Source organism: Polypterus senegalus, chromosome 1, assembly GCF_016835505.1.
Source record: "Polypterus senegalus isolate Bchr_013 chromosome 1, ASM1683550v1, whole genome shotgun sequence".
In the NCBI taxonomy this organism is placed as follows: Eukaryota; Metazoa; Chordata; class Cladistia; order Polypteriformes; family Polypteridae; genus Polypterus; species Polypterus senegalus.
In genome coordinates, this window is record NC_053154.1 from 154,046,259 (window position 1) to 154,059,252 (window position 12,994).

The 12,994-nt window shown below is 35.9% G+C and overlaps 1 protein-coding gene across 3 annotated transcripts in view; it reads right to left on the minus strand.

Moving 5' to 3' along the window:
• Positions 1-12,994, minus strand: part of hltf (helicase-like transcription factor) — a 110,036-nt gene that overhangs the window by 23,720 nt on the left and 73,322 nt on the right. For all 3 annotated transcript variants that reach the window (XM_039760688.1, XM_039760680.1, XM_039760695.1), the window contains 7 exons: positions 12,705-12,840; positions 9,355-9,534; positions 8,559-8,683; positions 7,212-7,390; positions 5,828-5,944; positions 2,851-2,963; positions 106-286 (listed from right to left, as the gene is read on the minus strand). In XM_039760688.1, coding sequence (XP_039616622.1) covers positions 106-286; positions 2,851-2,963; positions 5,828-5,944; positions 7,212-7,390; positions 8,559-8,683; positions 9,355-9,534; positions 12,705-12,840 — 1,031 coding nt within the window. The remainder of the gene's footprint in view (positions 1-105; positions 287-2,850; positions 2,964-5,827; positions 5,945-7,211; positions 7,391-8,558; positions 8,684-9,354; positions 9,535-12,704; positions 12,841-12,994) is intronic.

A 12,994-nucleotide genomic window follows, 5' to 3' on the forward strand; every position in this document is an offset into this window, starting at 1 on the left:
GGTGAACCACTGGCACTGTTGTGCACTAAACAAAGTGACTAGCTGTGTGTTCAGTATTAATGACACAGTGCCAAACATTGTATACACAGAAAAGTGTCTGCTTACAGGATCCATCAGGAAAACTCTTGAGGCAGCCGTCAAGTTCAGCCCAACTCCGCCTGCCTTCAGTGACAGCAGCATGACAGTTGGTGATCCGGAATGGCTGCTTTGAAACGACTTTACTGCTGTGGTTCTTTTTGCCTGGCTTAATGATCCATCAAAGCGTGTAAATATAAATCCAGCATTCCTGTGCAAACATGGGGAAAAAAAATGTAACGGTACAGAAAATGGTCATCAATTTGTTTTAATTTAAATCCGTATTCTAAATAGACTGGATGCATTTATTAATTACTAATTTTAACATGTCCTCTATAATATATCTTATGGAATGTAATTAAACGGAGCATTAATACATCAATTGCAAGCTTCACATTAGAATTTAAAACATTGTTTTCAGATCCAGCATGTATTAGTAGTTTGAGTAAGTCTTTTTAAAAACATCCATCCAGAAAAAAAAAAATATGCTAGTTAGATTAACTGCAAATTCAGTGTAGGTGTTGTAATGGACTGACCCTGTTTCTGCCTCTAGTAGATTATATTAAGTGGGTGTGTGAATCTCCTATGGCAAAAAATCAAAGTCAACAGAAGAGGTGTTAAGGTTCACGCAGCTCAAGTTTGGTTACTTGCCCTTTAGCAAACGTAGCTGCCGGGTGAGCTTTTTAACAGCAGAAATATGCTTTATTTTAATTTCCAAATACATTCAGTTGAATGCAGTTAACATTTTGCTACTACTAATGTGAAGTTTGTTTTGAGATTCCATTTTCTTTCTAGTTGTAATGCCAACTCCTAATGTAAAAAGACAAAGCATTTTTGTCATGCTGAAATGTATTACTGCAGACATTTTAATGCACTGACATAGGCAGCTAAAGGTTTTAGTTTAGTCTGTCACGGATACTGCAGTACAATGAAACACCTCACAAAGGAAACAAATACACACAAAACAGTAATGAACTACTACGACTATAATTACAACAACTCATGTAATAGGCTTAAAGTTATAAATGTATATGTAGTTTCAAGGTTTCATTCGTTAAATTTTAAAGGCGGGAAAAATGCCGGTTTCCATTTCCAAATGATGCAAGGTAATTAAGATCTTTTGTAAAAATTCATCACCTACCTATAAGACCCTGTGTTCAGCCATACTGTTATAATTAGTTATCTTTCTGTGGCACAGCAGTAGAAAATGGCAAATGCTCTTTACCGCTTGCTGATAGCACTGATTTCATAAGTCTGTTAACAAACTTAAATGTGGAATTCTAGCCATGCCTGGCCAGAGTCTAACTGAACGTGAAGTAAAGCAGGGAGGCTAAGCACAAATGAGCAGTCCTATGCTAATATCAGTTCAGGTAACATGGCACTGAAACCTACCTGCTGTGTTTTAGAGACTGCTGCCACCTTCCAGATCAATATAACAAACTTTGGAAATGCACTTCATTTTTGGTGAATATGTACAGGATCAATATACAATTGGTTCCATTTGTTTTGTTTTTCCAATTGGAATATACAAGCAGATGAAGTGACATACGTATAGTTAAATGGTGATAGTAGCGGGATTTGAACCCAAAGCCTTAACCACTATGCCATACCGACTGCAAAACTGAAGAAAAAAATGGCAAAATAAAAATATTTCTTTTTTAATTAAAGCCTACTCTTTAAAGTTGTCTGCTGACACACTAGCTATTCATTCCCCATTTTTCTGAAGCAGCTTTTCCATTACAGGGTCAAAGGAGACTAGAGTCCATCCCGGTCTCAAAATCCACAAGGCAAAAAATCACTTGTAGCTGGTGTTTCAGTGTACTGCTGGGCACATTCCCTTCCCAGTAGGAACCCAGCATGCACTTCACATTGTTTGTGGTAAAACAGTAGGATTAGTCACATGTACAGAGTACTCTGAAATTCTTACTTGCATATCTGACCAACATGATACAAGTCTCCACACGCAGAGCCAAGAAAACAAGAAGCGATGATACTTTTGAAACAGAGAGTGCAATTATTGTTGGCAACTCCCCATTATTTTTGCTCTCTGTAGCATTCATAATTTTTAAACCTTTTCCATCTAGACGTCTGTACTCGAAGTAGCATGTTACATGGCTGCAAAACACTAAACAATTCACATCTTTATTACCCTGTTGTCATATTCTGATGGTAGAATATTAGCAACCCAGTGCTTGTCCTTTGCCACCACATACTAGTAGAAGATCTTCATGTAGTTAAAAAAGCAGGGTGGGAGATCCGAAGGATATGCATGGCATTGTATTAGCCAGTGTCAAGTAACATTTCTCCAAGTCCAACTGTAATTAAAAGAAATTGCTCTTTTCTCATGTTATTTCAGCAGACAAGACCTATTCCAAAAATGCTTGAGAGTAGAGTACAGCTCAGTTATTTTTATAGCTAAAACAAAAATAAGAATATAATACTACAGTATATGCATGGGCTGTGAAACACCGAGTTGGGTAAGAAGAGATCATCAAACCCTGTACATCATGGTGACAGTGCATACAACATTCTTGAGACAGACCTACAGTATCTTTAGAAGCAGGAATTCAACTGCCAGTCCTATAGTCTGAAGTCAGAACTGACCTGCTAGGCTACTTTATACAAGTACAGTGACTGCATAAAGTGCTAAATCCAGCTGTGTGAAGCTGCAAAGCTTCAATCCCAACCACACATAACTTAAAAGTGGATAAAGCAGATTAGATTGTTATATTGATGCAAACAGAAAAGGATGGAGTAAGGTACATGAAAGAATACCTTAGTGGAATTTCAATTAGTGACAGAAATGCAGTAAACTGAGACACCACCAGACTCTTCACCCCAGGGTCTTCATTTCGCAGTTTCAGAAGTTCATGCATGAGTGCATCAATCTGAAAAACCACAGAGAATTGAACACTGTTGAGAAATAATAGTAATGGAGCTTAAGATGCACAGTCATGTCTTCCTTAAAAAAATATACAATTTGTGCCAAGAATAATAAATGTTAAAAACTAGCCAAAGTACTCAGAATTGCCCGGGTATCTTAGTATAATGGGGTAAAGTAAAGAAAACAAATGTTTGTTTTTTAAATTTTGGCCCTTTTTATAATTGGTGAGTGAAATACAAGTGTCCAATCCATCATCCATATTCCCCCTCTGATAAGTTCCAATGTTTCCACTGAGTTAGTCAAGACATTGTTCTTTTTGTGCATGATTAGATTCTATAATTTTGTCACCTCCTTGCTGGGCTGCAACCATGAATGGTACTTGTTGTTGCTGGCTTAGTGTGATTTCACAAATAGATGTTAAATCCCACATCAACAAACTGGATGGCAGTCTGCATCTAGGGGAGCCGGAGGAGTTGGGGTTCACAGGCATCGCTGCAGGACTCCATATTATTACAGGAGGCAGCACCAATGGTGCTATTTTGATAACGTTATTTAGATGATTCAAAGCCAGTTCATTCATTGATTTGATATTACTACAACTCTGTATTGGCAAAATTATAAGTGCCTCGTCATAAAATGGACTTGAATAAATGTCTACCATTAAGAAAAAGGTAGAAGATACGAACGCTGCCCTCAGTCAATCTCTTTCTACCATAATCTGAACCGTGACTTAATGTATCTTAAAAATTATATTACATTTAATTAATTCCAGCTAGGAATGATATGCACGTGTACAACAGAATTATATTTATTTTTATTTTTTTATTTAGTGTCACCAGTTCATTTCGGAGATACTGTCACATGTAGACAAGTGCAATGAAATTCCTATCTTCATTCTTGACCAACACAGAGCAGGCCACCACTACCCTTATCCGGCGGTCCAAATCTGGCTCCATAGATTAGCTGAAATATATAGTATCATAGAATAACTGGCAGTGGTGAACAAAACAGCGGAGTTTCCTTTCACATACAGTTTTGCCAGACTGAAACTAAACTTTGTTTTGCATGCAACTTCACAACCACAAAACACACTATAGTGTATTGGAGATTTAAAAGATTTTTTGGAGACTGGAAAAAAAGGAACTTTGCTCCTCAAGGGTTTGGCAACACTGTACACACTTCTTTTGGACCTGTATATTTTTCAGAAAACAATCCACATGAAAATAAACTTTATCAAAATGACTAAGGACAACATACTATGCTGGCCTGAGTGGATGCAGCTGTCATCACCACCTTGAACCCGTGACTGTTGATAGCCTTTTCCAAGGATAAACCAGGCAATGAGGACACAACACAGAAAGAGGCTGGTATAAAAAAATGTTCACTGCTTTTTATTCTCCAAAAAATGAATAAGTAGATTCAATAACAAAATGCAGTGCAACATGTTCTGTAATTAAATAAATGATCTATAATAAATTCCAGGGTCTCAGTAAGGTTAAAATCTACCTCAATAAAAGTATCTTGTCTATGTGCCCATTCAGTTGCTATGTCTCTACTATACAATAGATGGCACATCACAAAACACAAGAACTGCTGTTAGGAATCCTGCACCAAATGGTATACAACAAAGACAAAGCAACCAGATAGACACACTGCACTGCAGATGTTAACACTGAGGTCAACATTGATTACTTAGATTTTGACCACGCGCACAAGGGTAGCACGGCTAGTCAATAAATAATCCAATAAAATCCAGGGTAAAATTCAAGGTTAAAAACAATGAACCCTTTCATTAACACCACAAACCTCAGTGCCTCCTCTGCTGCTCACCACCACGGTCTGTTCCGAAGCAGCAGTCTCCTTCTGGGCTGCTACAATCCCAACTTGTCTTCTGATTTCACCTTCAAACTTTCTTTCAACACAAGCCCAGCACATCTTTCAGTCTCGTCTCCCTCAGATCTTGCAGCAGGGCTGAGACACTAACAGCTGCGGTACCCTCTCTCCAGTTGTTATCCCTGCCACCTCAAGTATTACCCGCTGGGGCACTTGCGGACAGTTTTCCATCTTCCTGCCACCTGACGTCAGTCCAGCAGGACTCTTGGAGCACTCAATTTCTCCTGCTACTCCAGCATATTCAATGGAAGTGATTCACCCATGAAGCTCTTTTATATAAAAAACTCAACCTGCCATAAACCCCTATGCATTTCATCACACCCATGATGAGGTAAAAAGATGTATTCTTAGACAAAAGCTGCAATCTAACAAGGCAATGAAATTGGGATCTTAGATGAGATCCTCCTTTGGCCCATACAAAATTTTGAGCATTCTGATAAAGGTGTCCTCCCATTAGACCCAGCACATTCCTGCTGCCTCATGGGACTTTGATATGCCGAATAGCCTAAATTTTAAGTCAGTCCAAAAGCAACACACTTGCAAAATTTGTTCAGCTATTTTTGAGTAACTGGTAAACAAACATACAAACAGATTACAATGTTTTTTATAAGGATGAGAGAAGTAAACAATGGTTTATTATTTAAATTCCAGAAATTCACATGTATTTGAAATTATTAGAAATATACTGAATTTGAAGATAAAAAAAATATATGTCTAGATAAATATTAACACTATTTACAGTTGTGAAATATAATATAATACATTTAACAAATACATTCTAGTGTTCTGAATTTGACAATCTGTGCTATATGCATAGTTAGGGGGAAGTGAGGAAATATGAAACTGAATTTGATAAACAGGTAAATCTAAAAAGTTTACAAGAACAGTTTTTCAAATATAGTAAATGAATAAAGAGAACCAAAGTCTAAAAACAGGCAAAGCTGCACAAACTTTCCTTTTCAATATGTACTGTACCTTGGAACTGGGAAGCCACTTGCTCTTGATTTTGGACTCTGATTCACTCTTTTCTTCAGGAAATTCAACAAGCTGATTAATGTTGATGTCTGCCCGACAAAGAGGACACTTTGCATTCTAATATAATAAAAAAAAAAAGATAATTGTGTACAGCAAATACCAAGTCAAGAAATGTCAGTAGGATTTTAAACAGTTAAGGATTTAACCGACAACACTGAGTGCTACCTTGACATCAGCATCCCAGTCACAGATTTGAAAACTAAAGAAAAATGCCTTTAGTTCAGCAGGATAAACCCTCCAGCAGAGATAAGAGATATGAAATACATGTATGAGAAAAGTGGATGGTTGTCCTTTTATACTATGTTTAAGTCAGCGATTACCACAGTTTGCTTACGCACACACCTCTCTTTGCTCCGCCACTTGAATCCTTCTCTTCTTGCATATCTGCTTATACGCATCTGTGTGTTGTTTAGAGCACACACACAATCAATGTGAATAAGATGCAAGAATACAAAAACTTGGAGGTATGCAGAGTGCTCTCTGGGTAAGTGTGGCCACCCAGAATGATGTCTAAATAATATAATTGGGTCTGTAGTGAGGAGTATGGATCTGCATATTTGGAAAGCATAAACTGACCATTAAGTCTCTAACTTTTCCACTTTGTGGTTAATGTGATCAGCTTCAGGTCACGGGTTTAAAGCTAAAATCTGGCTGCTCTGCAGTGGGTGTGGCACCACGTTATAATACTACTATTAGAAATGGAGTCTGTCTTCACCAGAGTTGATAAATTTAGTGGGGGAATGCATACAAGTGTTAAAAAATGAACATGATATATGATGTGATGTGATGCTATGCAACTGTCATGCTCTGAACTATGGCAACATTAGTTTTGTACAATGGGCTTTTTTCCACTTTGTGTGCCAAGAGTTGAGGTTGGGAGCATGCACTGATATAGCACGTTGTTGCACCCACCACACAACAAACCACCTCAGGATCCCAAATTAGGACCTGAGCACAGTAACACAGTGTGCAAGAAGAAACATTACAGGAACATCTGTTATACAGATAGTGAACAATTAAAAACATTCATGGAAATGTACTGAAGAATTTTTCTATCACACCTAGTTCCTGAGTTGTATTTTTTAAGGCTGTATGTATATTTACTATATAAACCTTTACTAAGGTGTACAGGTTTATTAAATTTAAAATTGGGATTAACAGTTTTTATTGCTGCTTGTGAACATTTTATAACTTTCCATTAAATAGTAAAAATAAGTCACAAAATAAGTCTGTTTTGCCAGAGTTTGCAAGAATCTCAGGCTTTATTGAAACATTTGCACACAAACGGACATCTATAATAAAACATCAAAAGTAAATGGCATACCTTTTCTGAACGTATGACTTGGCAAATACAAAGCTTGCAGTAGACATGTGCACAGTAAGTAATAACAGGCAGCCTTAGGGAATCCAGGCAAATTGCACATTCTTCGTCAGAGCCAGAACTCAAAACCAGGTTCATTTTATTAATTAAAAAGTCACGAAGCTCCGAGGGTGCGGCATCTCCTAGCGTGTTACAAAAGGTTAATCAGTTAGTAGGCAGAAAATTCAATCTTCTGCAAAGCACATACAAATAAAAGAGAACACTATTACTGTACAAATAAAATATATAATATTCTCAATGTGTTTAAAAAGTGCCCGTACATCTGTTAAACCTAGGGCACCAACACAACAGAATAATGAAGGATTTCTCTATTGTTCTAGTGAATGAAAAGAAAATGAACTGTTTCTGTAAACCAGACACTCCAAAGTACCGAGGTCACCATACTGGTCTTCCTTCTGGTGCCAAAGCTACTGAAACATACCTTATCATACATATTTTTAATTTTGTCCAGATATCCCCTTGCATATCTCTCTGACCATCAGGGTGGCATGAGCTTTATTGTAGTACTGGACCCAGCCACGCCACCCCACCCCTTCTCATTACAATAATTCTTGGCATCCATATCAATTATGATTAATCTTTACAGTAGAATAACCCTTTGAAAATGCTACTACATTGTTACTACTCCTAAGGAGAAAATGGTGACAATTTATTCTAGGTTGTGCCCAAAGTGGGCCTCTTTAGTCCCAATTACATATCCTATTACTTGTTAGGGGATACTCCTAACTCGGATCTTATTTTGGAGTTTACGACTTTCAGAGTTCTATGTTAAAATATTACTGGCACATGCACATAGCTGACTAACAATGAAAGTCTTAACCAGAAACCATCAACTTAACCATCAACCATCAACTCAACTTAAGCTTTTATCCAGTGTGGTATTCCACCCTAAAATGACACTCAGAACCCTACTGCTTAAACCCTGCACTCCTCTAAAAGACACAAAAAAATGTTGGCGCTGGCATCCTATTAGTCAGCACAATAAAACCAGCATTACTATGATATGGCAAACATATTCATAAATGAGCTCAAGAAAATTAACACGTCCTCATTTTTTTTACACAATGAGCACATCTTGTTGCACAATTATTTTTGCCTATCATGCAAAAATATTATGAAGAATGCAAAGGCTAATCTTCTGCCTGAACTTAAACAAACAAATCCTTTTCAGATTTGACAATACCCATTTAGAAGTACATTGGCAGCAGTTGTGTTGTTTTAACTTTCACATTCATTTTCCTAAAGAGATCACATTAACCCAGATGACAGAAATTGTTTTGTCACACTGACCTGTGGAAACGTTTGTATTAGTCGAGCTACCAAGCAACAGAGGATGGCAACATAATTGACGGAGACGAAGCAAAATGACTAAAACATCAGCATAGTTTGTCAAAACAGTCCCTTCATTAAAGTATCTGAAATTATAAGATGAGAAAGGATTCATGCTGAAAAGGTAAATCGCATTACAGGTTTATAATCTCCATATTAAATTATTATGAGCACCTCCATATATATCTGGAAAGAATAAAACCATTTAAAAATGCTAAACGTTTCCTAAACATTTAATTGTGTCACTACTATCTTCAAGTTAAATTTGTACTTATTAAGATTATGAAACATATTACAGAACTAAAGATTCACTTTATGAATCCAAATAAAAAGTTTCTGGAGAAGTGTAACTAGTTGAGTTAATTCAATCATTCATTAATTTTTTGAATTCCCAAGCATATCAACAGCACTTGGAAGGCACAATCTTATTCCCACACATACCCACAACGGGCAAATTTATAGCCCAGGGTCCATTTGTTAGGGATATGTATAAAATGGAAAGTGATAAATTCAGAGCCTTAATAATGATAAGAGTTTGTAGCACTAAAAAGCACACAGCGATTGGTTTATCAGCAATTCATAAATGTGTTGATCTGTGCTATATATAATAACTAAAAATGGATAACTGACTTCACAAATGTAGCAGACACAACTAATATTCACTGTGATCAAAGTGAGGTTAAAAAAACCTCCATGCAGGATTATTAATGGTAATACATTTTAATGAAATGCAATATAAAAGCAATATCCACTTTACCTGCCAATGACAGTTCTGCTTTCATTCTTGATAGATTCATAGATCTGTTTTTCTTCCTCAGACAATACAACATGTTGGACAAACACCTTACGTTCTGGTAAGTCCACCACTGGACAGCCTTTAATTTTTGTTGATTTAGTCCTTCTTAATGTTATACTTTTAAGTAAAGCCTGCAATCGTCTGTATAAAAAGGGGCATACTTTGTGATGAATTCTCTGTTACAATTTACAGCATTAATGTCCAAAATTTTACTGACTCCATCAGACATAATTAAATTAACTTTAATAAACAATAAAAAGTACAAAAAGTTATCTAATGAAAATTCTAATAATTTTTAAAAACAAAAAATCAGTCTGAAAAAATACAGGATTATTAAAAATATTTTGCTTACACAGACTAAATAAATAACATCATATTTCTGTACACTTCTAATCATATATTTAAAACCTACATTGACAATCTGGCATATTTCTGTATAAAACAGATTTCCAAGAAGCTATATGTTACAAGTTTACATCAATAAATAATTCTAAATGCATTTCACAACTTAGCATTGATGCAATTGGTTCCCCTACATATACTGAGAAGTCTGTGTTACACAAATTAGAAGCTGTTTCAGATTAAATGTAGTACATTTTTATTGTGGTTGCTAATAATTGTTGCCTGTTTGGCAGAGTTTATTTCATATATTTTGTTTCAAAATAATCGTCTGTTGTTTTTTGCTTGCTGATAAAAATATTGCAGCAGGTATTTTCTAAAGAGATGTAAATAGTTTGCTGATGAATCAGTTATTTAAAAAAAAAAAAAAAAGAAAAAGTAAAGGGAAGGTAAATATATGAAAAGTTTCCAAAAGACTGCACCACATTTTAAATCAATTTTAACAGACAGGCTGATTTAATATTCATTAAAAGAAAATGGAGAAAGAAAAAAATGCCAAATGTCTTTCTCAGGAGACCACAAGCCATTTCATTGGGAAAATGCAATTCCCATTTAGAAAAAGCAGCCGAAATGAAAGGCTGTGTTGAAAGGTTTACCTTTGACAAGGAGCTCATGTCTATTGGTTAAAACATAACCTTGACAGAGTACACTGGAGAAATATTGGAGAAAATAGAGTAGTGAGGAGTGACAGATGGCTCATTACAGTTTGCAATAATAAAGGAGAAAGAGGAGGAGGATAAGAAGAATCAGAATGTGACACACAATGAGAGAAGACTGGAGAGGACTATCTTCTTATATAATACGCTACCGTGGCTGTCCGTTTGTCTGTCCAGGATTTTAAATCACCTGTAGCTTGCAAACCGTTTGAACTATTGACCTGAAATTTGGTACACATATACTATGTGATGTCTACTATCCACTTTCGGGCTGATGATTGACCTCCAAGGTTATTCCTCTTTTTATTTTATTACAGACTCAACTCTCAGCAGCAGACGTGGGGTGCATGTGTATGGGTACTGTTCTCATTCCCTACCACCTTTGCCGTCACTTCTCCTACCTCTTCATATCTTAAATCATTCTTGAGGCAGCTTAAGTGCCAGCTGAAGGGAAAAATTAAGAAAAATGTACTAAGTAATTGCAACACAAACACTGACAATCAGTTTTAACACAAAAAAGATGCTGATGAAAGAAGAGAAGCGGGCTGCTAGGGTGGAGAAAAGAAGAGCTGCTCAGGAAGCAGCAAGTGCATCAACCTCTGAGCAAACAAATGCTAAACAGAGACAGAGAAAGAGTATGAAAACTGTGAATGCTCAAGACAAGTGAATTGTGCCGTTACTGGTAAAGAATAATGAACATAGTTAATGATACCAGGACAACTGGAAGAATCAATTAGTCATGAATTTTACAGTGAAAAAGAAAATTAGGTAAAGATCATGGAAGATCTGTTTCAAAAAGAAAATGAGGTAAAAAGAATAGAAAGGCAGATCTTCTGATCACTTATATTTTCTGCTAAGCAGCTTAAGTCTGTACTACTAGATTTCATAACAGTTCTCAAGATCTCAAATGCACAATACAAGTTACATCCTGACATTTGGGTGTTGTGCACTCATTTTATGTTTATCTATGTGTTTTAACTGTTTAGTGATGGGTTGTTGTATAGCCATTACTGCTGCCCTTATGTTACATGTTTGTCCAGACTTAATGTTATTTTTTATGAACCTTGCAAAATTAAGGTCAGAGCACCTATTGTGTTTATGGCACTGAAAAGCACTTCAGCAGATGGACAGAATTTCAAATAGGTAAACAATAAGTACTCCTTCCATGGTCTGCACTTTTCTGAAAAAAGTGTATGTAATAATTAAGTCCAGAATGGTTTATTATGAAGAAAGCTATTAACTATGAATTTGGATTATCAATTCAGTAGTATTGAAGACCACATTAGAAGGGAAAAGACAGAAATGGGATAATTTTTTTATTTTCATTGAAGTTTACCAACTAATGACCCACTCATTAAAATATCTCATGAATTCTTAAGCTCAAACTATGCCAGAGGCCTCTGTGTTCCTTTTAGGTTACATCTACATATTCATCTCAAACCTAGGTAGTGCAAACGACCTGCACTGAAATGCTGGAGTTTTTTCTTTTCAAAATTCAAGAAAATGAGTATTATTATATGAAGGAACGCTACTATATTTTAAAAGTTAGCATTTGTAAAATACAGGAATGTTAATATATCATCCTCAATTCAAATCCTAATAGGCATCAACAATTACAATGACATACTTAATAAACAACATATTTTAGATATGTAATAGCCCCTTTTCCATTTCTGTGAATGAATAATAACCTCTAACCACATGTGCTAGTCCTTCTTCTGGTTCTTCTTCTATATGGTTGTGAAATACAAAACCTTGCCTTTAATCTTGAAGTCATACTATGAAGTCAACTGCCAAATTACTATATTATTACTATTGCCAACCAATATCATAACCACTGTATACAATCTACTGTTGCAGCGATAACACAAGACAGAACACTGCAGTGCACACTCACAAACATACTCATACTGGGTCAATCTAGACTTCCCAAGTAATCTAATCTGTGCATCTCTAAGAGGAAAGCCTAAAAAAAACTCACAAAGACATTGAAGAATGGGTAAACATCACAACAGCAATACTCATTCCTGAATTGTGATGCTCTTGGGCAGAAGCACCTTTGCAACATTATGTCACCTGTACTCATCTGGTTTAAATACGGTATAAAATATGTCAACATTAAAAAATTATATTAATGTGTACTTCACATTAGACATACACATTCACAGCTACCAAACACAACATTAGCTGGGCCATATCTTATTTTTGTCTGTATACTTAAAAAGTGTTGATTATTAGATATTGCTGGGGTATTACCTGAGACCTTCTTCATCCCCCAGCATAACTGGGCGTTGAATGGTTCTGTTCCACCACTCCTTCACCTCGAATGGCTTCAGTTTGAGAAAACAAACTAAAGGCCAGATATCTTTTAAAGAGTTTTGAATTGGAGTACCTGAAAACAGAGCATGACCACATTCATGTTTATTTCAAGCAACTGTTCGCACTTCTGAGTATTATGAGTCTTTAGCAAACTAATTCTTTTCATCAAATTTCACATAAAAGTATATGACAGAAAGAAAAGATGCAAGAGTTTTTATAAAAATACA